At 41.4% G+C, this 27,693-nt stretch overlaps 1 protein-coding gene across 8 annotated transcripts in view; it reads right to left on the bottom strand.

The window, feature by feature from the left end:
* The window catches only part of RAD54L2 (RAD54 like 2), a 70,132-nt gene that overhangs the window by 36,708 nt on the left and 5,731 nt on the right, over positions 1-27,693 (bottom strand). For 3 of the 8 annotated variants that reach the window (XM_083488632.1, XM_083488637.1, XM_083488638.1), the window contains exons 1-2: positions 22,601-22,771; positions 10,955-11,161 (exon numbers count right to left, since the gene is read on the bottom strand). In XM_083488632.1, the coding sequence (XP_083344758.1) occupies positions 10,955-11,105 (151 nt within the window). In that variant the 5' untranslated portion in view covers positions 11,106-11,161; positions 22,601-22,771. Of the gene's footprint in view, positions 1-1,157; positions 1,884-9,558; positions 9,609-10,954; positions 11,162-22,600; positions 22,772-27,693 lie in introns of those variants that run through there. The other 5 variants (XM_083488636.1, XM_083488634.1, XM_083488635.1 and 2 more) reach the window with 5 other exon arrangements.

The raw sequence follows: 27,693 nt of genomic DNA, 5'->3' as shown, positions 1-27,693 counted from the left end.
TTTACAATCTAATTAAATTTCTCATTCCCAGAAATCATGGGCCTTCAACATTTATAAATTTCCTAGGTCCTGATTTTCTTCATTCCCTTTATCAAGACTGATCTCAAAATGTCTTATTCCTGAAAGTATCATTCTTTTCTTAAATAGTAATTTGCAATTTAAATTTGCAATTTCCACTTGGACCCATAAACCAGTTAGACATTTGTTGCATTCTTGCCACTAGATTGTCTGTACTTTTTTAAACCATTCATAGAAAGATAAAACAGAGCCCAGCAAAAATACACATACACGTGATTACTCTTATCAGTTTCAAAATAAAGTCGGTATAGCATCACTCCTATGAGGAGTTTAAAAAATAAAGTACTTTATGCCTACCTCCTCTTTTATGAGTTTACTGGGAAGAAATCAGTTTTCTGAACTAGAAAGGTAAACTAGGTAAACAAGAAAGGCTGAACTAGGTAAACAGGAACAATTGATAAAGTTACAAAATAAATACCAGTGAGCATACACAACTAAATGAGATGTTTCAAACAAGACTTTTTCATAACAGAATTTCTGAACTTTTCGTCTCCCATATATAACCTATTTGTAAGAAGGCAAACCTAATTCTCAGAATTCCAGGGATGAACAATAAAGTTTGTCAGAAGTGCAGTGTGTGCATACATAATGCACATACACTTCCACTATCCTGTCCTAGGAAATACAGAACCAGTAAGAACTCTCAGAACTGCAGAAGTATGCAGATTCAGATAGGGAGAAAACACATTAAATAACACATGCAAAATATGCCACATCCTTGATCAGGAAAGCAACAAGTGCAAAGAGGCTGCAATATGAAATAATAATCCTACCGAAACAAATACAAGAGTTAATTGGTTGTTTTACTAGAATCCTCAGACTTAAAAAGTAGTAAATAGCCTTAGACAGTGTTCAAGATTATACAGTCAGCCTCTCATGCAAATCAAGACACTCAACTTCCACCAAATTATTGACTGCTGAATAAATAATGAATCTCAATGTATTGTTTTACAAAATATTATATTCCAACCACTCTCTCACAACACCACTGGAACACATCCAATTTCTAAAAACAATGAATTGTTTGTGAAGTCAACGGAAGAGGAGAAGTAGATGGAAAGGTGACTTCCATGTCTTACCTGGGAAGTGCTGAGACTCATCCAAAAGGAGCATTTTGCTCAGTGTACACGGCTGACGGCAACACAACCTTCTTTAACAGCTGGTTCTGTAACTTCAGCAGAAGATAATATGGCAAACTGTCAACTACTATGAGCTATTCTAGCCCCAGACCAAATGCCTGAAGTCAATGAAAATAATTTATCATCTCTGCTTGGAGCACCATAATCACACAAAAAATCATAAGGTGCCTTTTGCTAAAGTAGCAGAGAAAAGAGAGGAAACAGACTAAACAACGTCATGGTATTCGGATATTCTAATCAACAGCACTTAGCAATCTATCCTACAAACCTGTATTGAGCACATCCAGTGAATATAGATCCTGTAACTTGGCTGTGACTGAGAAGGGTCACTTACATAACCAATTAAATATGCCTAGGTTTTAGTCTATATAGCACTGGCACTTATTTTCTTTCCCAGCTCAGGTCCTCAAAGCCATGAGTACAAAAAAAAGCCAGCAAGTACTTGAGGACCAATCACAGAAGCTATTCTGTCCTATTGACTGAAACTAGCATATGTGCTAAATTAGAGGAGGTACCCAACACTACTCCTGAAAAACAGTACAGTCTGTAAAACAAAAAGAAACCATGTACGTTTTGGGAGGTCTCTTCTCTCTGGGGTGGCTGCTACAACAAAAGTTGCACGCCGTTTTCATCTGATATCATTTACTCAGCCCGCGATCCATTTGAACTAGTGGAAGAGAGCAGGAATAAAACGAAATCCTTACATAACTATTCAAACTCAACTGGGGCCCCACACAAGGGGAATTCTAACAGGCAACAGGAAACAAAGAGCAAGAGCTCCAGAAATTAACACCAGGGCTAAGGGGGTGGGGGTAATTAGCATATCAACATATTGGGAGCCATTAAAAAGAGAATCATTGCAAGTTTAATTTTATTAACAGCAACACAAGGTGTTGCTAACCCAACATAATTCCCTATGTGTGAAAACCAACCAATATGTGATCTCTGTAACCTAAATAGTGGCAGCAACGACCTATTGGCTTTAGCTCAAAAAATTATTTTTTTATGTGGAGTTGCTGAGGCCAACAACAATCAAAGAACAGTGGAGAGGTCCGAGGCTGGTGGGAGTTGTAGTCCAAAACGTATGGAAGGTACCAAGTAGGGGAAGGCTGTTTTCTAAGATACACTCCCACTACATAATGCTTCATTTCATAGTAGGCTTATTAAAAGCTATTCCTGTGTATTACATCTCACGGCAAAATATTTATTTATTTTCCTTTTTTAATCCTATCCCAGGTATTTCCCCTCTGCTTTTAGTGACAGTATTGTCAGTACCGATCCAAGATCTCTTAATGAGTAGACAGCTGAAAGCTCTTTTTGCACCAGATTTTCCTGGCACATAAAGAGCCTTTTAAAATATCTGTGTTGCTTTCCAAGCAAGGCTCTCTCTTCTCACAAATTCTGGAAAACCAGGGATGCTCAAGAAGGGGCTTGGCTCCAAGGGTTTGAGTATGCAGTCATACCTCGGGTTATAGACGCTTCAGGTTGCATTTTTTGGGTTACGGACCCGCCGAAACCCAGAAGCACCGGAACGGGTTACTTCCGGGTTTCGGCATTCACGCTTTGTGCATGCGCTGAAGCACCGAATCACAACCCACACGTGCGCAGGCGCGCCACTGCAGGTTGCAAACGCTGCGGGTTGCGAATGTGCATCCCGCACGGATCATGTTTGCAACCCTAGCGTCCACTGTACACATTTTTGTGCACACACGGAACCCTTAGAACTGAACCCCAGCATAAGACATGATCTTCCTGTAGCCATCCGTCTGGATGCAAATTTAAAAAGCAGCACACAAAAACATTGATACAAAAAATGAAGACAAGATATGAAGTTGGCACACACTAAAGAAATAAGAATATCTACTGATTTCAGAAGGCTTTGGTTCCAGCCCATTAAAACACATGCAATATGACCACATGATTTACCTCTGCTATACTCTTTTATTTCTCAGACTGCTTCAGGCTGCAGTCTTTTGTTGCCCAGACTGCGACTCTCTTAGGCAGTATCCATAAGCAACCCAAGAATAAGAAACTCAGGAGTACGTTATAGGGTTTTTTTTTGGGGGGGGGGGAGCTTTGTTGAGTCAGCAGTGTGTTGAGTCAGCAATATTTACTGATTCCTTACTTTAAGCTAGAGAGTGCTTACTACAATTGATAACTATATAGACTATGTAGGGTTCTAGATGTCAAACTTCCACAATCAAATGTTTTGATTTAATAGTATAATACTGGTCAAAAGTTGTCTTAGAAGTATGATAAATGCACATATGGTCCTTGATTTTATTTATTTAAAAAACTCAAATCCAAAATTATAAAATAAGGAGACAATAGCTCTTATTAAATATTTTAATTAAAACCAGGATGTTATTTTCAGTCACAGCCACTCCTCTCCTCCCAAGTTAAGCTGATAAGCACTTTCACTCAGAAGCGTGCATTTTCCAGTAAAAAAAACAAAAACACCTTTGTGAGCTTAAATTACACTTCTTTTTCTTTTAAAATTAGTTTTTTATTACAATATGGTGCCCTCCAGGTGTTGCTGGACAACGGTTCCCATCATCCCTGCCATGTTGGCTGGGACTGATGGGAACTGGAGTTCAACAACATCAGGAGGGCACCATGGTGGCTACTCCTGCTGTGTTTGTGAGGCACTTGTTTCAATTAAATGTGTTTGGAGTTTTAGTTTTACACTGCTGAATGAAAATAAATAGTGTGCAACTGCAATTAAAGATAGGTTAGTAGAAACGAATAAATCACTGCAAGAATAACAGAACAAGAAATAACAAATTAATTTCGAAAGGGAAAAAAAGTTTTCTTCATAATGGTGTTTCTGATCAAAGAGTAACAGAAATTGGAAACAAACAGAAGATATAAGAGAGATATTTTTCACGTCCACGGAGAGCACAGTGTATTTCTTTAATTTGAACTCGCAGGCTTCTACACTGTATGCATATTACATTTTTTTATGCTCAAGAACAATTACCAACAAGAAATGGAGCCGGTGACTACCTGCATACACAGGGAAGGAGGAGAGAGAAGGATGAGTGCTCTAGAATAGCAACATATGTACTTTAAATTCCATTATACGAGGCAAAAAAAAAAAAAAAGGAAAAGCAAGCAGCTGGTTACACCACCATAACAGAACAGCAAGGCTACAGAACCCGTCAGCAGATCTGAGGCAAAGAGAACTTTGGCATCATGGCCTCCAAGCAAATGCAAGTCATTTCTCCAGGTTATATAACATTGTCTAATGCTGCCAGAAGTTGTTCCGCTTTCTCAAACAAGTGATTTATGCCAAAAAAAAACGTAAGGAGACAAGTGAGGAGAGGCAACACCACCATCAAGATTTTTATGACCCTTCTTCTCCTCAGCCCTAACCTGAAATAAATCCTTATAGATTTTTAAAAAGAAATATGACCGCAAGTGTTGTCTGTCTGTGAAACCCTGAGGGGGCCGAGATGAAAGTTCCAGTCTCCCTTACCACACCAGCATTCAAGCCACACCCCAACTATGATAACTTAGGTAACAATAGATAACAGTTTCACAGCACTAATTAAAATTCTAGAATTAGCAAAATAGGCTCCTAGCCACCTCCAACTCATATCATGCCCCTTATATTCCTGTAAGTTTGGCTAAGGACTTGGTGCCCTTTTCCAGACATCTCTGCCACAATAAACTCTTCTGAGAAGGAAGCAAGCTTACAAACTCATCCCTAGCAGATAGAATCAAAAAGAAACAAGCAGTTTAAGTACAAAGCGTTCTCCACAAAACACAGAGTAGAGTGTTTTTTTCGGGGGGGAGGAATACCAAAACAAAAATGTTGTCACTTTGCTGGTACAGAACAACCAGTTCAAAAGAGCCAAGAGCCAACAGCAGAATTTACCAATATCCACACTGGTTCTTAATTCTCACAGAACTACTGTGCTTGTGTACTTCTTGTTTCTGGTCCAATCACTTTCATTTTGTGATGGCCTGGGATTCCGATTCTGAGAGTGAACCGGAGGAATCCCAGCCGGCACAGGAGTCCCCGCCTCCAGGGCCGGCTGAACTGGGGCAAGGCCTAGATTCTGAGGAGCCTGCACCTGTGCCAGATCCTCAGGAGCAGGCACCAGGTGAAACCATTCTGGCCCCAGAGGTGCTTGAGGACTCAGTGTCTACAGGTGAGCCTTCCCCGGGGCCCAGTAACCCTTCGGCCTCTCCTGAACTGCAGAGGCTTAGGGCAGAGAGGCGAAGGGAACTGGTTTCTCCCAAGAGGAGTGCTCGCCTTAAGGCCAGGAGAGGCGGGGCTCCTGGGGGCCGGGACCGCCCCTGGCCTTAGAGAAGATAAAGGGCAGTCAGCCCGGTCCCAGGTTGCGGGAGCAACGTCATCATTGAAGAGCTGTTTCGGCCAGCATCCAGTCCTGTTCCTCCAGTGTTCCTGTTCCCCGCCCGGCTTCCTGCTTCTGATCTTCGAGTGTTCCTGTCCCCGCCCGGCTCCCTGTTTCGGACCTCACCTCACACTTTGTGGACTATCTCCAGGCTAGTGACTTAGGACTGAACTTGGACTACGGTAACAGTAACCTTCCCCCCGGGACCAGCACACATTTGTACTAGTTTAACTGTGGAGCTTAAATGCTAAAAATGATGTGGTTTATTTTACAAAACCAAAATTATGCCATAAAACACATACAAGCACTAAGGTGTCTGAGGTTTTTTTAAAAAAGGTAAAGGACCCCTGGACAGTTAAGTCCAGTCAAAGTGACTATGGGGTGTGGCACTCACCTCGCTGCAGGCCGAGGGAGCTGGCGTTTGTCCACAGACAGTTTTCTAGGTCATTTGGCGAGCATGACTAAACCGCCACTGGCGCACGAAGGACTGTGACGAGTGCCAGAGCACACAGAAATGCCATTTACTTTCCCGCTGCAGTGGTACCTATTTATCTACTTGCACTGATATGCTTTCAAAATTGCTACGTTAGCAGAAGCAGGGACAAAGCAACGGGAGCTCACCCTGCTGCGCGGATTCAAACAGATGACCTTCTGATCAGCAAGCCCAAGAGGCTCAGTGGTTTAGACCACAGTGCCACATTCACATTAACCAAGGCACTGTTGGCATCTGTCTCGGTAGACAATGGAAGAATATGCCATTGGGGGTAAAGTCAAACTGTTGGAGAGTTACAGCGCCTGCTGTGGCTGTGGAGACCAATATGGGAGAGACATACTGTGTTGCATCTGGGGCAGATTAAGGTGCCCGGTTTCACTGGCGCAGATGCACCATGGCGTTTATTCTCTCTGCGTTCCTCCCAGTGGTCATTCCTCCTCTGGCCGTTGCTGTGGATACATGACCTGACTCCTGTCTCCAGGCACAGAGGTCGTCTGCAAGGGATTCCCACACAGTGGAGTTAATGCTGGCAGCCTTCATATCACACTTGCAGACATCTTTGTAAGTTGGTCTGACAACAGGCCTGGTGCCTGAAGCTAGCTCCCTGTACAGCACATCCATGGGGATCCTGCTATCTTTCATTGTGTGGAAACTGACCAAGACAGCTTAGACCAGGGGTGCCCAAACTTTTTTCAAAGAGGGCCAGATTTGATGAAGTGAACATGCGTGAGGGCTGGCCAAAGTTGTTCATCTTTCTTTACAATTTTACACATATACTGCCATAGGGGCCGGATTAAATTGATCGGCAGGCAGGATTAGGCCCCGAAACAGACTTTGGACATGCCTGGCTTAGACATTGCTGAGACAGAAGTGTGAAAATGATGGGAATGTGGGCTTGGTAAAACACCTCTGTCTGAGACTCTGTCCTTGCCATGTGATGCCCAAAATCTTCATGACACAGCACATATGGAAGACATTGAGATGTCGCTCCTGGCAGCTGTAAGTTGCCCACAACTCCCTTCCATAAAGCAGCATGTTCAACACACAAGTCTGGTAGACCTTCATTTGGACATTGGACATTAGCATCGCATTCTCCCATACCCTTTTGGAGAGGCGAACCATTGCCATAGCTGCCTTACCAATACACTTGTCCAGCTCAGCGTCAATGGAAAGGTTGCTGCTTATGGTGGAGCCAAGGTAGACAGAATCATCTATCACCCCAAGCATATGGTCACCAACGCTGATGCTTTCAGCACTTCTGCTGGGATTCAGTCCTGTCCTAGGGCTTCACCACATGTTTAAGAGTTCTTAAGCTCATCAGGGGAGAGAGGAACATCCAGCTCCTCCAAGACAAGCAGAGTCTGAATGCAGGCAATTGCTGTGCCAAAGACCATTTCCCCCCACAAGTACGGTTCTTGACAGTGCTATGCTCATTGCTTCACCTGCTTGCTGCAATTTGTGATGATCTCTACAGACAAAGTTTTCAACAGTGCAGTTTTTCTGATTGTTGCTCCAATGGCTTTCTTCATGCCTTCGTACATTTTGTGAGTATTGTCACTGTCAGCATCAAGCTGAATGCTCTGATATGACTTTAGCCAGTAGTCATTGGCACATTGTCTGGCAATCTGCTGGGCAACACTCCTTGCCTTTCTTAGTGCAGCAAATGTCTCTGCGCAGTGCACACACTTGTAGCTCACAAGGCAAGTGCTAAGTTATGCAAAGGTTACTCAGGGAGATGAACTTTGCACCGTGCTTCCCCCAGAAGGAAAGGATATGACAAAATTCTTACAAGGTGATCTACTTAAAAATCAGAGAGCTGAAGAAAATGAGCCACCCACCAGTCAGCAATACCACTTTGTTGTATAACACATAGAACTGTAAAAGTGTATTAATGTTTAGGAATAATGTACTGCACAAACAGAACAAACGTATTTTAAAATATTTCACAAAGCCTTATCAGTTTTATAAATCTTCCACGCTACAGAAAAATCTTACCTACTCCTCGTCTAAAAATAAAAGCAATACAATTTACAATTAGTTTGACTGCAAAGTGACTAATTTCCTTCTTTTCTTTTTACTAGTTTCTAGTTAAGCACTTAAAACATACAAAAGAGCTCAAAAGGACATAATGCAAGAACTTAGTTTTCATGGCGGCTTATATGCTGCCCTATCACAGAAGAAATCACCATCACATTATCTAAAATGCAATTTCTGGTAATTTTTGGTACACAGTTGAGAAATGAGGGATAATACTCCAGGCGAAAGGGCTCACCATCAGATGAAATTATAAACTGTTGGCAGTTATAACTTTTATAAGCAGTGCAGAACAGAATTAATAGCTCTACCACTTAAGCTAGCTCACTAATTAGAAAAAGAGCACATCATATTGACTACATACAAGACGGGGGGGGGCGGGGGGACTATTTACTTGAAGTAGGAGAAGTTGATTTAGTGTGGACAGCTCATTAATCAAGGGCCTCATTAACAGAGAATAGAATGCAGCCCAGGTCTAAAACATAAGGGAACTGAAAAAGAATGTATCAGAGTTACAGTTAACTGAACTGCAATGAAGATAGGGTTGCCATATTTCAAACAGTGAAAATCCAGACAGAAAGGTTGTTGAGGTATGACAACCCTACATGAAGATAGCATAAAACTGTACTTGAAAACATGTGTTTGTATTTTCGAGGTCCTTCTGGGTTCACCGTTGGCCCTTTATGCCCAGGCTGTGAACAGACGTCCCTCTGCTCAGCTGGAAGTGGTTCACCAGAGTGTGGTGGCCAAGCTGTTAACCTCTGATCTTTAAAGTACTTTGGGCTGTATTCAACTAACATTTGCTGAGAACAGAGCAGTTGAAATTAATGATCATAACTTAGGTCTATTAATTTCAGTGGGTCTACTCTCATTAAAAGTTAGCTGAATACAACCCTATATAGTTCAGGACCAGGGCATCTGAAGGACAACTTTCTCCCATTTGAACCTGACCACATATTAAGATAATCTACAGAGGATCTCCTCTCAAGTTCCAAATTCCATGTTTTAAGGAAACAAGAGAGATGGGTCTGCAGTTAGTACAAAACAGAAGAGAAAAAAGACCTAGCAATGAGCTCCAATTTAGAGCTACTTCGCGAAGGAATGATGAGAGAGGGGCTTTTCTAATAACAGAGGATACTGATTCCTAGAGTTGAATTTGTTGCAAGCAGATGCAACTGCAGGCATTCAGTTAGCTGCTGTAATGAGAGGAAAATTTTAGAAAAATGAGATAGGGGAGAAGCACAGACAAGAGAAACTGCTGCTGGCCAAGACTCCATTTTGAAGTGAGTGCTCTTGCTTTTCCAGATGTGCAACTACTCCTTCCCTCTCCCTCAACACACACACCATGAACAGAAACCATTTAAAAAGCAAGCACAAAGCAGCAGAGGAGAAGAAGCTAGAAGAGGCATCTGAATGCACCTTGAGCAACAGGTAAAAATGGAGGACTTGCCTTCCTCTTTTTCTCTAGTCTTGAGTCAGGACTGTGCATGTGACATGATTCTGCAGGAGTGCAGAAAAACAACACAGAATGTAGTATAGGGTGCAACACTTGAAGACTAAATTAAGCCAATCTAATAGCATAAATAACTGAATCATATGGAATCATAGAATTGTAGAGTTGGAAAGGATCCTGACCGTCATCTAGTCCAACCTCCTTCAATGGAGTTATGGATTATCCATAACTGCTAGTCATAGTATTATTCTGAACCAGAATGCAACATACTGAAGACAACGAAAAGCTATCACTTTCATTGTGAGGTTTTGCTAATGCAGGTGGTGGGCCAGTACTGGAAACAATTAACACAGATCAAAATGGGCCTTTGATCCAAGATTCTTCCTGTGCTCCTATGTCCTAACAACTATGGCCCAGTTCGCGTGTAATCTTAAACTACAACACTAATTTGCCACACAGAGGAGGACACAAGGCAGGAATTACATGCTAAACTTAGCTTGTATGGGGTTGTAGTTTCTGTGGACAGAAACAAACCATGAGCCCTCATTAGCCTGAGCTTGCATGTAACAAGCCAGGCTCTAGTTTCTTCCTGGCTTGTATTTTTTCCTGTATGGCATAGTCAAGAGCGGCAAAGAGCAAAATTCAAGTTAAACCAAATAAACAATGTCCTAACTGTATTCAAACTAGCTCTACATGTGGGTAACCCCTGCTGAAGTACCAGGAACTTGGATAAAGTTTCCAGCAGTTTTGGGTGGGGCATCAGTGCTCTACATAGCTGCTGCAATTTCCCTTAATTACCAACACAGAGTTGATTATACAGAACAGTCAAGATTGTAAAACTATGCAAATAAGAGGAAATAATGCACAGACCGAGTAGATCTGTAAAATTTAGGCCACAAGGGACAGCTTTCTTTGGCACAGAATGTTAATATATGTAGCAAAGTACCCACAGCCGTAGTTTTAGCCTCGTGCCCTTTCATTCAAATCTGATGTCCGGAGAAGCCAAATATTTCACAAAAAAGGTGTAAGTGATGCCCTCACAACAGACATGCCTCAGACACATAGTAACAATTCTTCTCAAAATGGATTGCTAGACAGGGGCTTCCCCAGCAGCTGCAGAGCTAAATAACTCTGCCCTGTTCACCCAGATTTGAATACAGTTTTAGCTACAGCAATGCAAGTTGCCAATTCAGGACTGGGCTGTCACATTATATAACCTACTGACTTAAATGTTCAAAAACTGGTACAAATGTTCAAAGACCTGTACTCGCATAAATTCCACAGTGAACAAATCTGCCTCTTATATAAAACCTAATGATTTATTCACCAGATTTAACAGTGCCGGGAAGCACATACAAAAAAGCATTCATGGACTCCCTTGCCCATTACTCACCATTCTCATCAAGTAAATCCTCTTCATCATCCCCATCATTGTCCTCCTCCATTGCTTCATCCTCCTCTTCCTCCTCCTCCTCTTCCATATCCTCCTGCTCCAAGTCCGGGTCCACGTCCGGATCACTCCCTGAGATTGACTCGTCCGACATGATTCCCAATAGCACTCCTTGTGCATTACCTGCTCATGATCTGTGTTAAGGCAGCCCTACAAAAAGAGCAAGAAAAAACATGAGGAAATTAAAATCAAGCACAATAGATTGCATAGTATGATACAGCTTAACCCCAGTTCGTTGTAAGCTTTCCACTCTACAGTCGCTAACTGGACTTTTTGTGAGCAGTGATAGCCATTAACATCAGAGGAAGAAGATATCAAAGAAGAATAAGGAGTACAATGTCTTCATCCAAACTGTATGTTATAGGTTACAGATGAGAATGTTAATGGTATAACCTGGAGAAATGACTTGCATTTACTTGGAGGCAATGGTACCCAAGTTCTCTTTGCCTCAGAACTGCTGCTGGTGGTGTAACCAGCTGCTTGCTTTTCCATTTTTTTGCCCTGTATAATGGAATTTAGAGTACAAACATGTTGCTATTCTAGAGCACTCATCCTTCTCTCCTCTCCTTCCCTGTGTATGCAGGTAGTCACCGCCTCCATTTCTTGTTGGTAATTGTTCCTGAGCATAAAAAATGCAATATACATACAGTGTAGAAGTCTGTGACTTCAAATTAACAAAGAAATACACTGTGTTCTCTGTGGATGAGAAAAATATCTTCTTTTATATTTTCTGTTTGTTTCCAATTTCTGTTACCCTTTGATTAGAAACACTGAAGAGGCCCCCCACCCTTGCTTCTTCTTGATCTCTCATTGGCATTTCATATAACTGTATCCTCCTGGATCGGCTCTGGGGATGGGGACACTGTATTACAGTGGTTCCTTTCCTAGCTTCGGGACTGGAACTGGGAGAGTAGTATTATTGGGGAGAGTGCCTTTTTGGGATACCACAGGAAACTATATTATGTCCGGTGCTATTCAATATCTACATGAAGCCACTGGGAGCGGTCATTAGGAGTTTTGGGGCGAGGTGCCACCCATATGCTGATGATCCACAACTCTTATTTCTCCATAAAACACAAAAGTTAAAATACTAAAAGAGATTAAAATTACCTCAACTTGATTTTACTATACAGTGGTACCTCAGGTTACATACGCTTCAGGTTACATACACTTCAGGTTACAGACTCCGCTAACCCAGAAATAGTGCTTCAGGTTAAGAACTTTGCTTCAGGATGAGAACAGAAATTGTGCTCCAGCGGCGCGGCAGCAGCAGGAGGCCCCATTAGCTAAAGTGGTGCTTCAGGTTAAGAACAGTTTCAGGTTAAGAACGGACCTCCGGAACAAATTAAGTACTTAACCCAAGGTACCACTGTATAAACATCAAAACACCCCTCAAAATAGTAACCATTACGACTTTGTATATTTGGGGCAAAATAAGAAGCAGAAAGTTCACATATTCTGAATATATCAAAATCTGGAGTACACGAACATGTCCTGGTTGCTTGTCACTCCTCTATCCACAAGATCTCCTATTCTAATCAGACTAAGTAGAGAAATGGAGCCACAAAGAATAAGAAAAAGCAGGGAGAAAAACACAGGAGACAGAGAAGCCAGGTACAAAACAACTCTTAAAAAGATGCAGTGCTAAATTCTGATGTTTATGGTTCTCAAAAGCTGCTTATTTGTTTTTTTTAATTGGCCTTCCAAAAATCTGCCTTCCAAGTGGAAGAAGATGAGAGAGTGTGTCTATTTTTTGAACATAAATAACCAGGTTGAGTCCAGATCTTCAATTGTACATAAAGATGTCATCTCCTACAAAATCCACACAGCTGAGTCAACCAACCCACCTGGATTTAAACATCTTTTCAAAAAGTGCAAACAGCCCTCTTCAGTTTAGAGGTGACATACTATCTGGCTACAGCAAAACACATAATGCTTCCAAACCAGGTAGCAAGGACAAAGTGACAACAAACCATCATTTATTAACAAACTCCTAATAAATGTCTCATGGGTTCAGCCTATTTAGCATAAAGCACAATAGCTGAAAATAAGGATTTCAACAGACAAATGTAATGCTACTGCATGGTTTCAGATAAAATCTTTAATTGCAAACTAGATTAGACTTTCACACTGACAAGTTTCATACCAATAAGATGTAAGTAAACACTTGTAAGGTTATCAGCTACAAGACCCTTGGCAAAAGAAATACATTTAAAAACTAACTAAATCCCACTGATTTTAAGGGAATGTACATTAGCTTACAGTAATGTAATGCTCAATGGACTAGTTCACATTTAGCTTATTAATATGCTCTGACAACCAACTCCTCAACTACAAGGCTAAATAAAAAGTTAAGTAACCCTTAAGTAACTTCCTTTGAGGGTTTCGTCGGTTTCGTCATGTAATCAGCCCTTCACGTCTGCACCCTCATCCCAGTTCCTAGTAGCTAGCCTATTTCAGTTGCATAAGCAGTGCTTTTCTGGAGGGCTTCCAGCTAGCCTGGCAAACTTCAAATATACAACATTAACACTGCACCACAGGCAGGTAAGAATTACAGACATTAGCCTGCCCTCATTTCTCACACAAGATTGACCCAGTTCAGAACCATCTACCAAGGAGAATTACATAATATGTCCAGCTAACACCCACATCTCAGGTTTTATGGGTAGGCTACTCCATCCTACCCCTACCCCACACATTCAGCATTTAACTGCTGTAGGTAGTGCTCTTTTCAAATTGATGAACATTTACCTTCAAATGAATAGTCATAATTAGTCTAGACTTCCCTACTGCCTCTTACTAAAACCATCTTGTCATCTACCTAGTATAGCGGGACACACACAGCAAGCTGGCATTTTTCAGGAGGAAAAGGAAGAGGGGTTTATATGGGATTATACACACACCAACAAATAAGTAGCACCCTCAGAATTTGATGACGAATAACGTGTGATGTGGAATAACTTCTAAAAATTATAAAGTTATGAGAAAAAGAACCAGGTACAAGGTGAAGAATTGGGTAAATAAATTCTACTTTCTTCCATAGGAAAAGGAAATAATATCTTATTTGTTATTTGTTGGAAGGCTAAGGTCTAGTATTTAAACATCAGTTTCATGTCTATGATGGCATCTATCAGCATACTATTATGCATCATTCTGGGGTGGTTTTAGTTTATCAATTGAAAAATTGTAACTAAAGACGAGTACTACAAACAGGGCTTACTTCTGCATAAATATGGATGTGAATTTCTTTAGGCTTGGCTAGCCTCACTTTATGCAACAGTCCTGCCTCCAACTAACAACATACTGATTGGCACTTGAAGCATTTTGCTCTTCTAGCTCATTACCAACACTAGGATGCAATCCAACGCCAAGTTAAGCACACCTATTCTTAAATTAAATAGGCTTAACTATGTCCAACTCTGCATAGACTCAGGTTGCACAGCCCCTTAAGATAATCAAACTGCTAATTTTGCAACCATTAGAATTTAATAAGTCTTAGTGCTTTCTTTGGAAACAACTTCGAGCAACAGAAAACAGTAGCACTAAGTATCCAAAGAAGAAAAGTAAACTAAATAGACCACAATGGCCTGCCACAGTGATGTTGAACAACACTAGTGACTTAGAAGGAGCAGACAGCAAATTCATTTTATCAGCCAATGATGAAGAAAGGGGAATAACCATAAATACTGCACAAGGAAGTATTATAATACAAAATTGTTTTGAAAGAATAACTTAATAGCACTGGGCTGCTATTGAACAAAAAAATCTTACTGCAAAGCAAAATATGCAAATAGATACAAAATGTGGGCAAAGTGGTAATGTTCTAGCACAATGAAGGATCTAGATTGGGGTAGTCAACCTTTTTATACCTACCGCCCAGTAATGCATCTTTTTTGATGGTCAAATTTCCTTACCGCCCACCAGTACTCGATGGAAAGAGGATTCAACTTGTACCGTAGAACCCCCTACCGCCCACCTAGGATCCTGAAACGCCCACTAGTGGGCTGTAGGGACCAGGTTGACACTCCCTGATCTAGATGTTACAAAAGGTAGTCTACTGGCTTTGCATTTACAGACACATCCAATACATAACACTGGAGGTAACAGTGCCATTCTGCACAGCGTTAATTAGGTCTTTGTTGGAACATCAACTCTACATTAGTTGCTATATTAAGGATTAAATAATGACAACAACTAGGGTTCTTTTAAATGTTTGTGGGATCTGTTGTGAACTGCCCTGAGATTTTCAGCTGAAAGGCAGTTTACTCTTAAATACTGTTATTATTTATTTATTTAATAAAAATCACCACCACCAAAAAAAAGGGAGAATATTGCACTAATGTCTGTGGAGGATCTGAAAGTTAACAGAGAAGGATAAAGAACTGGTATTGTTATCTTAGGAGAAATGTTATGGAGTGGTGGACATGATAATAGTTTTGTGTGTGTTTAAATTCTACCAAAAAAAGGTCATCTAGGGAAGAGATTAGGTAGGCTAAGAAATAAAATATTTCCTAGGAATAAGACTTTGGTTAAAAAGAAAGAAAGAAAGAAAGAAAGAAAGAAAGGAAAGAAAAGAAAGCTCAATAACTTTGCCCCCCCCCAAAGCTCAATACCTTTTGTGTCCAGACAGAACAGACTGGGTAACAAATAAAATGTTGTCTGACCGATAAAATTCCTAGTAACACAATCACCCCCTTTTCACTTCTACATTTTGTAATGGGTGGACACTAATAATAGTAATAATAATAATAATAATAATAATAATAATAATAATAATAATAATAATAATTTTATATCCTGCCCATCTGGCTGGGTTTCCCATACTCCCAATAAATAATTTGAGCATCTATACATTATTTAGGTTATAAAGCATTACAAGTGACAAGAGTCCTTGCTCAAACTTTGGCAGTAAGTAACATTTTAAAATGGTACCAGCCTTCATGCAAGTCAATAGAGCAAGACACTTCTGCATGCAACTGATTGCAGATTTGGCCTGGGAGCAATTCACCATAAGTAGATTGCCTTTTGCTGCAAAAGATCTGAGTATTCTCTCATTAAGAATCATTGCATGTGCTTCATTCAACTATGCCTAACATAGCAAGGGATGGGGTTAAATCCTACATGGTTAGCATATATTTTCTTCAGGTGCTACTAAGATTGGTAGTCAAGCTGTATTTTACACTTACATGCATTTCCTCATCAAACATGTAATTTGAGTTAAAATTGGTGTGCACAAGATTGCTGTCTAAAACCTTCACTAATCTCTTCTTCGTCATCTGCAACTTTCTAAAAATGAATTGCCTAATGATTCTCTTTTCTCCAAACTTTTCAGAAGAAAAACTTGAAATATCTCTTTTCATTAAGGCAAGAGCTTCAAGACCACCAGACAGTGGTTTTCTACAAAGGGTTTATTAAATACCGGTATGTTCCTCTGTGCAGAAAGAAGTATGGCTTAAGGTATTATTCTATAAATCAGTAGCTACTGGAATACTTCACTGAGACTAAGAAAGTGACTCTTAATCAGACCTCCCTTGATGAAACAATGCTCATTGGTGAAGGCATTGTTGTAAACATCTCCTTACTGAGGAAATGCATTATTTTAAGATGGGGAAGGGCAACCTTTGTCTATCAAGGGCTGTATTCCATTAAAAATAATCCACTGGAGGCCTCTGCATGCTGCTGGTGGGCAGGGCCGAACCAGGAAGTGGGTGGCACCACTTCCTTTCCCCTCTGTTGATCCCCTTTCACCTTATTGCTCTCTTGCCCTCATATTGAAAGCTAAACCAAAAAGTATCAAGAAGGCAGGCTTAAATAACTCTAAAGTAGTTTTGTACCTTAGATACAAATTTAGTACATATTATCTTTTTTTGTTCCTTCAAATCAGGTATTAATGGAAGCCTAAGGCAACTTTAAGGAGCATAATTGAAAGACACACTGCAAAACATTGTGTGGAGTAGATTACTGTAGTAGTCATTAAAATACACTTGATAAATGAAACAGAAGGTATAAAAGAATGTGAACTACCATATCAGGAAAGAAACAAAAAATACTTTTTAGATGTACAAGTCCTGCATGATGTGGAACTTTCAGACTAAACCTCCAGAGAAAACCTTATGCAGACAAATATTTAGTTCAGAACACACACTTTGGCTTTGCCCTACCGCTTCTGCCTTCCTGTCAACACATCTAACAACAATACTCTTTTATAGTAGCCTATGAAGCACAGAACATTTTGAATGGGCACATTCAGCAACAGGATTTAATCTGATTCTCATAAAATATACCAGCAGGCTAATAAACCTGTCAAGAGATGTATCTGGCATGCTTCCCTTGTTTTAAAGACAAAATTAGCGTTTTAAAGGAACCAACATTCTATATTTTTAAGAAGGCTCTAAACCAGCAGTTTTGATCTGGGTCATACTCTGTATTATGCTCCTGAATCATGGTAAACTGTAATTCATCCAATAGTGCTATAAGAGCAGATGTAGTCCTCTCATCACAATCAGGAACTTTGCTGTCCAAATTATTCCCATCCCCCTCCATATCCAGCACAAACACATTGCCTTTGCCTTTAAAGCTATCTACTGCATTCCCTAACCTTATCTTCTTGTTTTCAGTATTTCCTGGTATATTCCAGCCTATGACTTTTGTTCCTTAAACTCTTAATACCCATAGCTGTCTCTTGGTCTCTTAAGAACTCTAACATCCTTCCTGGCTAGGTTCTACCCCTGAAATGAACTCAAAAGAGCAGTACACAATGCATCTATTGCATTGGGAGGCTGTTTGGTTGAGGAATTGTCTGGTTTTGGAGTCGGGATGATCATTCCACAGCTCAAGTACCACTACCAAAAAGGTCCTCTTTTTGGTAGCCACCCACCTCACTTCATTTGGCAGGAGCACCCAGAGTAGGGCTTCTGAAGAGGATCCTAAGGTCCAAGTAGAGCAGGGGTTGGTGAACCTGAGGCTGGATGCCCATCTGTCATGGATGCTTTAGTGGAGATTCCTGCAGAGGGTTGGACTAGATGACCATTGGGCTCTTTCCAACTCTACTCCTCTAATCCATTGTCTCTACTTGGCCCATGAGGTCATTTTCCCCAAACCATGCCCACCTGCCATCATATGTGACTTCAAATGTGGGGCAGGTAGAGGCAGGGGTGGATCAGCTGTAAAACCAAGTTCCCCATGGGGAACTCAATCATGCAGTCAATCCCTGGAGAAGACACATTTTAAGTCACCATCCAACAGCTGATGAACAGTGACTTTAACCCTACTGGATTGGCTGTGCGCCCAAGTTCCAATTGATCCCTGAGGAAAACAGCTTTACCAACCATATGCTTGGTGCAAAGCCCCTGTAATGCAGTTCTCAAATGCCCAACAACAAGCTGGCTGTAAGTCACTTGGGAAGCACTAATGTTAGGGGATTGATGTGTGGGTTGTTCACCTGTCAAAGTTGGCCCATGGGGGGCAGGACAGACAGTGATCTGGCTCACTAGGCAAAAAAGGTTCCCCGCCTTGGCAGTAGATATATGGCTAGGCATATTAAAGAAACTGGAGTCCCAGTGCTCAATAGGGGGTTGCCAAAATCAGGTTACAATCTCCTTCATTGTCACAATGTGGTCAATTCTAAGCTAAACAGAGCATTATTTTTAAAGCTTCTTTATTATTTTAGATTCTAAAGAAAATTAAAAAAATAGTTATATAAGATGGTACATAGCAAGGAGATAATTAACATGCCTACTTGTCCGGCAACAGCAGTGTTAGTCTATGGAAGACAAATAGATGGGTAATTTATTCCACTGGTAAAGAGGAAAACTCCTTTCAGCAGCCTCCTGACTCAGAATGATACAGGGAACTGGAAACTGGATGAGGTTTACTTTGAGCTAGGAATCCAGGATTTTTACATACAGTATGACCTGTTTTCAGTGCTATGGCTCAGAATTGAAGTATGAGAAGTAACAATAAAGGGAGTGACTCTGAGCAAGTGTAGGCTGCTTTTGTTGCACGGAGAGTCTCTAACAGCCTTTCAGGCATCTAGGTTTACAAAGAAGCAAGTCCATTTTTCCAGAGACAAAAGTACTAGTTGACAGTAGTGCATAAATTCAAATTCTGATCAGACAAAGAAACTAAACACAAATTAGACACATAATTTCATCCAATTGCTTTATTTCTATTACACTTTCAAAAAAAGGCGGTACTGATATGCAAGTGATGCTCTGTTAACAAGGAGCATGTGCAATGTTCATGCGCCTATAAACATTACAGAAACCTTTGCCTAAGTTAATGGTTGATTGACTTAAGCTAGTAGTTTTTTCTTTAGCACAAGTTTAGAGGTTGTTAACTTTTCACTGGCCCTGTTCTAAGACTTTTAACAGCATCCTAATATTAATGACAATGTGTGACCATAAAGAAAAGTGTGAATTTCAGTAGGTGACATCCAACATCACATGAGTGATGTTGCATGATGTGATTTTGAAAACCACCAATATTTGAAGCAGATTTGGGAGTGCACATGGAAGAGGGAGAATCGGTTTGACCAATGGTGTCCATTCTTCTAGCAAGTACACACTTGCATTGCACCCAGTATGTCACTCCTAGACTATATCAACACATGAGCCTACAAGGTAAGGTAGACATGCAGAACACCTGCAGACTGCAGCATGTACACCATGAAGAATCCTCCAAACTCCCTCAAACTTGGTTCATCTTATTAGTCCACATGGAGAAAAATAAAATTTAGATAACCTGCCACTACTCATATGCAAGTACTTGGAAAAGGAAACCTGAGGCACAAAAGGTTTAGCATCATTTAGGGAGATGACAACATCTGGAAAAGTATTTCAAAATTCCTGGGAATCACCAATACGTTTTAGGCCACAAACTTGAAGAGAGCTGGGAGATAAAAATCCCTAAGGAACCAACACAAAATTTCAGAAGCCCAGGAAACTAAGTTTCTTCCATTTCTGAGATTATATTAAAGCAGTACATTTACTAGGGAGTAAAATACTTGCCTCCCAAAGGAAACGAAGCACAACTACAAAAAAGACAAAGACTGAGTTGGCCTAAAAGATCTCTGCCCACCTGTGCAGAGAAGTGCCATGCTAATTAAGAAAGAAAATATCTTTGGCTCAGTATCTTTATTCCCATGCCTTATTGTAACTTAGCCTGTAATTAAGTCTAAGAATGTGCTACTGAAACAACCTCATATTGTTCCCTGTTTACCCCTGCTGTCACTCCTCTTCCTCTGTTGTTTCCCCTGTGTTGAAGTTTAGTTTAGACACTCCTTGGGGCAAGGATCTGTCCTCTTCCACTTTGTAAAATGCCATACACACCAATGGTGCTATATAAACAACAGCAATCCTTCCACCTGTAGTGAAACGTCTTTACGCCAAAGAGTGGGAAGAAATGGAAAAGTAAGGCAAGTTCATATACTCTATGGGATATGGAAATGTAGATATACACACTGACACAAAAGGTGGTAACAGTTCCAGAGAAGGCTCATATAAGATAAAATAACTGATAATTCCACATTTTGCTTCCCTTTTGGTTCTCTATCATAAATATCTCTCTCACACAGAAACAAACATATAAAAGCAGCATGCTGTTACTTTACTGGCCTCTGTTTTGATTAACTAGTTGGGAATTAAGAGTCAAATCAATTGCTTCTGCAGCTCAAGAGCTTTGCAGAAAACAATACCTTAATCTTGTTTCTGCAAAATGTAATATATACACCAAACTTATATCTGGGCATTCTCTTTACATTTCTAACTTTAGCTTTTCCACTTCTCAGTTCTACCTCTTGAACAACTCAATGTCATCTGGCCATTTTTACTCATTTGTTTCCAGTACCTTCTCTGGCTTACCTATTTACTTATCTTCATGACTTCTAAGATAATCAGGATGTGATGTCCTAACATCCTGACATACATTTCCTACAATTTCTTTAACTAATACTACAGCATTAAAGATGGAGATTCTACTTCTCCCATCTAAGCCCATGCTTATCTGCCTCTGACAAAGACAATTACCACAAGCACTCATAGCACAAGCATCTAATCAAATTAATCCCATCTCTTTCCTTCTCCAATCACATTCAGGCTACTGCCAGGTTCTCACTTCATCAACACCATCATCTCAAAGATGTGCCTTTCCATCTAATGCTAGAAAACAGAACCCTAATTAAACAAACAATCTAAACAACTCTGTCTTAAGTTCTATATAGAAAAGTTATTCAGTCAAATCATTAGGACAGTAATTCCTCTCTACTTCTCTCTCCACAAATTATTCAGTCTCCTAATTATTGCCCTTACCAAGTTCAACTTTCTCAGAGTTGTCCCTTCACAGAAGTTTGTGTATCTCCTGTACATGTGAGATACCCAAAAAAAAAAAAAGTATTTCAACTGAGACAAAGATACACAAGGCAATTGTGTCCCCCCCCTTCCACACTACCAACCAAAAGCAGCTGTCTCTACAGAAATTCATCTTTTGTCAGACTCCTTTGCTACTTCCCCCCAATACACTCACTTTTTAAAGGCCTGCCCCCTCCCTGCCCTTTCTGTGTAGGTTGCGACCCCTAGAGGCAGAAAGCATGCTTCTGTACAACACCTACTTTACAGTACATGCTTAGTGGTAGTAATAGTTACAGCTTTAGGAAATTTTCTTTTCAAAGAACAATGACACAAATGTGATAAGTAAGCAATATAGCACAAAATAAAATTAAAGCAAGTGAGTACTAGCCACATTTAGATCAAGTGGGAGTGAAAGAAGTCAGAAAATCTAAAACAGGGCAGAGATCAAAAGACACCCTGCCAGGTGCCATCCCACTTTGAAGTTTTCAAAGTTTTACCAGATTCCAACCTCTCTTTGCTAGTCACCATAACTGGTAAAAAAAGAAAAACAGAGGATCTGATTCAAAGTTAATGTTGTAGCTAAGTCCCTCTCCAAAAAAAGGGGGCATTTCTAATACCAATTTTTCACACTGTATAACATTATGCAAACGGTTTAGTACTTTTAAAAAAAATTCCAAGCTTTTCTGTAAGAGTTTGCCCTTTTTATTTTTTAACACACACCCCACACTCACAGTTAAGAACACTGCATTCCCGGAGTAATATGAACGATTTCCCACTTTCTTTTTTCTCCCGTTGATACAACACCTAGCGCCACTTCCCTGAGCATCCCTTAAAAGTCTCCATAGCTCGCTGCCTTCATCTCCAGAGAGCCCCACCTCATTGTTCGGGGAAAACACTCTTCACGTGTACTAACTCGGGTGCTTTTGTCCAGATGCACGCGCACACCCCTTTGGTGCTAATCTCGGTCCCCGGACCCCCCCTTCCCTCCCCCACCCCATGCCGGCCTCCCCGCCCCCGATGCTCGGCTGAGCCGGAGCGGTAGCCGCGTATTCCCGGGGCGCCGCCGCCTGGCCTGTTTCCCTTCCCCCTTCCCGAGCCTGGCTCTGCCGAGGAGAGCGGGGAGGGGCTTTGCCTCCCACCCCTGGGCCCATCCGCTCCCCCGGCGCCTCCATTTGTGTGCGCTCCCTCCCTCCCTCCATGCAGGCATCCCTGTCCGCGACTCCAGCCGGCGGCCGGCTCTCACCTCCTGGTGGGGCTGCGGGCCAGGACGCGGAGGGAGCGGGCGCTGAGGCGCTCGGCGCGCTCTCGGTGGCGCGCCGGCCCCCGTTCACCCGCGTCGTTGTCGCCGCCTCCGCCTCCTTCTCCTCGCTCCTCTCTCCCTCCGCTTGGGGTCCGCAACAGTAAAGCGTCCCCTCAGCTGGAGCCACCCAGAGGATCCCCCGGGCGGCAACAGGCGCTCCCGCAGCAAAGGTTCCGTGAGGTGCAGAAAGGTTCCCACGTCCCTCGCAGCGGGAGGGCGGCAGGGGCCGGGCAGGAGGGAAGGCGAAATAAAACCGGGGAGGGGGGCGAGCAACAGGAACGCGTCCGTTACTAATCCCCCAAGGGCGATGAGGGCACGTCGAAGAGCTGTCGCCGGCAGTGCTCGTGTTTGCAAGCCGGAGGCAGCCCTAGTAGGCCTGGAGAGAAGCACGAGATGTTTAGCGCCGTCTAAACCACCGTGTCGAAACCAAGACGTGAAACCTCACTCGGTTGTCCCAGGGCCAGCCTCGCGGACTTGACGGCAGCTTTTTTGGCCAGAAAAGGACAGGTGGTGGAGCCATGTTAGCCTGTCAGAAGAAGAATCCAAAAATTCAACGGTGGGGTAGCCACTTTGGAAACGTACGATATAGAAAAGTTGGCTATGGTCAACAGAAATAAAACACACACTAGAAGCTAACCAACATGTCACAAAGTAGCGAGCAACGTTTTCAGCAAAAATCGGAAAGAAAGGAAGTCTACTGTTGGGATGCAAGGAGCGTCAAGCGGTAAAAAGAGATTTCAGGTCGCTCTGAGTGCTACTGGGGCAAAGGATAATAGTTGTGTTTCCTTTTAATAGCACACATTGGGAACCATGATATTTGAAGAACCTCTGCCTCTTTCCACATGAACCTGCCTGCCGACTTCATTTGTCTTCATTGGCCTTGCCCCATCCTCTGCCACAAGGAGAGGTGCTCAACTGGGATATGGGACAGGGCCTTCTCAGTTACAGCACCCCAACCGTGGAATTCTCACTCAAGTGAAAATAATTTGCCCATTCACTGATTTTCTCCCCTGACCCATTTCATTTATTCCACTGGGATTTTTGCTGGTTTTAATTCCTACCTGCTTGTGTATCTGGTTATCTTGTTTTAATGCTCTGTTTTTAAAAACGCAACAAAAACAAAACAAAGAGAGGTAAAATATACCTGTGGTGCTGGTGTAATGGCTGCTGTGTCCACTGGAGACTCAGCCAAGCAGAGATGTAGGACGCACTCGGCACAGAAAATACAAAAATGGAAGAAAACAGCAGACACATTCATAATGTGCCTGAAAATGTGCTACCAATCAGGGACCATATTTCTGACAATACCCACATGCAATGCAAGCCTTTCACTGTCTAATTAATGTATGTGCTCAATAATATATATATAAAACATAATACCCCTTCCCCCGGTGCTTCAACTCTACTCGAAGTAGGTGCCCTTACAGCTGCTTTAAAAAGGCTGTGGGGGATCTGATATCTAATCGGGGTTGGTGTGTTGTGTCACAAGCATACAGAGTGCAATGAGACTGGGGGGGGGGGAGGCTCGGTTAATTTCATTGTACGCAGGTTGTACATTGACAATAATGGTATTATTATTATTATTCACTCCTTTGGGGGCCCTATTGTGATTTCTGCATAGTTTCACAAATTCTCCACTCTCCAAAAGTTTGACTTCACCCCCAAAGGCACACTCCTCCATTGTCTCCCAAGACACATGGACGTCAGCCAATAATAATACAGTGGTACCTCAGGTTACATACGCTTCAGGTTACATACTCTTCAGGTTACAGACTCTGCTAACCCAGAAATAGTGATTCAGGTTAAGAACTTTGCTTCAGGATAAGAACAGAAATCGTGCTCTGGTGGCGCGGCGGCAGCAGGAGGCCCCATTAGCTAAAGTGGTGCTTCAGGTTAAGAACAGTTTCAGGTTAAGTACGGACCTCCGGAACGAATTAAATACTTAACCCACTGTACTTAGTTCTTTGGTTGGGCTTTTTCTAAGCCATCAAAACACTTCTCAGAAAACCTCGCAACAACCTTATAAGGTTCAGTTAGTATATTTGCTAAAGCTAAACAAGTATCTTTATTTACAATTTACACCTGAAGTGTGAATATGGATCTTAGATACAGAAGTTCCACTTGAAAATGTAAGGGAGTTTATTAATTCAGATTTTAAGGAAAGTTAGTAGGAAATGTAAATACAGATGGCTTGATTATAAATAAAGGCATTTGTTTAACTTGAGAAAATATGCTCTCTTACATAAAACTACATTTCAAACCCTATAAATATCCCCATCATTATAGCAATGACATAAGACACTCCTGTGCATTTAGTCAATAGGGGGTTTGCACATCTAACCCTCTGCATCTGTTTTCCTCTCCCCTGTGGTTCTGCAATCCCTACTCATGCAGAAAGTATCGAATTGCATTCACATGGTGAGGTTTTATTAAAGAGAATAAGATGGTGGTTGTCACATTGGATTTTCTCATCAAAATAGTGACCTCCTAAAGAAAAAAAGACAATTAAATCTGATAGGTTTTTCACACATTGACCTTGAAGGGATTTTGTAACTATATCCCTAGTTACTAGACCTTCAAATTAGATTATGCTTCATGAGAAATCCACTGGAGATAATGTCTGTCAAGACTGTTGTTTAAAGTGTTACATAAATGTACAGTGTGTATGAATGTACAATTTACTGTGTTGTTATTCAGTCTGCACCAACTCAACCTGAATGGTTTGTCTGCAGTTTGTTCCCTCCTCCAGGTATTTGGCTGTTTCAACTTTGCAGTTTGTTTAGGCACAAGCAGAAAGGCTCTGGATGATAGGTGTCAACCAATGGATTATGGTCCTGCTGTGCCTGGGTGGTGACAAGCTTCAGTATAATTTAGAAGAGTTTGTTGGAGAGATCTGTGAGTTGTTGAGGACACACCCAGCTTATGGACTCGGAACCAGTGCTGCTGCAGATCACCCTTTTGGAACACACCAAAGACAAGGGTGTCATCCCCTTTTGTTGTTTTTGTGTTGATTGGTAATGTGTCTGGGGGAGGAAATGATTTTTTTAAAAAAATTATTTATGCATTTTTACAACTGTTGTAAATAAATAATACATTGTCAATCACACATCCATTTCCTAAGGACTTCCCAGTCCACCTCTCTGTCACATCCTATGTAAACCCTGAACAGCTGCATATCCTGATCTCCCACCCATTTTTATCTCAAATCTTCCTTTATTTGATGTTATCTGCTGCTTATATATTTACTCCCACTTGCAGGTTGAATTGAATATCCTTCTAAGATAGTCTCCAAAACACTTCCACTCTTTTCTTAACTGTGTCTCATCTTTATTTCTTATTCTTGTGGTTGCTAATTCTGTTTGGTCTATCAATTTATTCTACCAGATTTCTTTTGCAGGTACCTCTTTTTCTTTCCATTCTTTTGCACGGACTATTATAGCTGCAGTGGTCACATATAAAAAGATGTTGAATGCCTTCTTTGGTAAATCATCACTTATTATCCCTAGTAGGAAGGCGTCTGGTCTTTTGGGAAATGTGAGTTTAATTATTTTTCTTAATTCTATGTGGATCATTTCCCAGAACTCTCTAGCGTATTTACACAACCACCACATATGCATCAGGGTTCCTTCAACCCTGATGCATATGTGGACCCTTTTCTATACATTTTCAACAATTAGCTAGGTGTCAGGTACCACCAGTGTGAATGTTCAGTGGATAAATGCTGCCCAGCAAACACTTATGCTCCTTATCTGCTTCAGGGTACATTGTCCCAGCACATTTAATACTTGCCCTTAAGGAAAAAAATACTATGTACGTAAATACTCCTTTGACCAGTGGTCCTGCAGCAAGAGGCTATACGAAGCACAGCTTAGGTGAGATAGCATCCAAAAGAGGATGGCTGCTGTAATAATGACTAAAAGGATCCTTCCTTTGTCTTGATAGATATACATTTTACTCTGACAGCGGTTTTTATATGCCTGTCAACTACAGTATGAGTCAGTATTCAAGACAATATCAATTATAGGCATTAGAGGATGTGAAGGTCATTAAACACAAATTATCTCCCTGTCTGTTAAGCTGTTTAAAAAATACCAGAAAATGCAGCTGGTGAATTTTGAGCTATCACTGTCTGGTTCTATGCACGTTTACGCAGAAGTAAGTTCCAATGATTCCATTGTGAATTGTTCCCAAGTAATTGTACTTAACAATTGCAAGTTCAGAGTCAGGGTTAATTTACAAGCTAGAATTCAGCCACATTTTCATTTCTGTAAATCATTTCAAATAACTATATGTGAAACTATAAAGTGTCATTCAAGAGAGGAAATCTAAATCACATGTTCCAAATCAAGATAATCATTGAAGTATCCTCCTGCAGAGAAGTTGTATGGATGCTGTAAAATGATTGACAAGAAATACTGGAAGTTATCTGAAGGCTCAGAGGAAATACAGTGGTACCTCGGGTTAAGAACTTAATTCATTCTGGAGGTTCGTTCTTAACCTAAAACTGTTCTTAACCTGAGGTACCACTTTAGCTAATGGGGCCTACGGCTGCACCGCCACCGCTCGATTTCTGTTCTCATCCTGAAGCAAAGTTCTTAACCCAAGGCACTATTTCTGGGTTAGTGGAGTCTGTAACCTCAAGTGTCTGTAACCAGAAGCATCCGTAACCTGAGGTACCACTGTAGTGAGAACCGCAAATGCCAATTGACATCACTGGGCTTCATTGAAATAAATGCAAGCTATAAATAAAGCAAAAAATGGCTCTTGGGAAGGTATGGAATGGGTCAGAGTAGCAGCAGTGGCAGAGCTTGAAAGAGTGAGAGCTGGAGAGACTGACATCATGATCCATGTTAGTCAAATTTCAGACCTGGGAGTAAAATGATGGCCCCTGGGGCTGCAGTGACAGGCCTGGGACTGAAACGGGGCCACTAGACAGGGCCTGTGATTCCATTCCTAGAGCCATCATTGGAGTTCCATGTCATAACATCATAAGAACCCTGCTGGATCAGTCTCAGGGGCAGGGGAGAATTGCTGTC

Source organism: Podarcis liolepis (genome assembly GCF_965112155.1).
Source record: "Podarcis liolepis genome assembly, chromosome: 2".
NCBI lineage: Eukaryota > Metazoa > Chordata > Lepidosauria > Squamata > Lacertidae > Podarcis > Podarcis liolepis.
The sequence above is the reverse complement of the archived record's forward strand: the minus strand, read 5'-3'. Positions and strand labels throughout refer to the sequence as shown.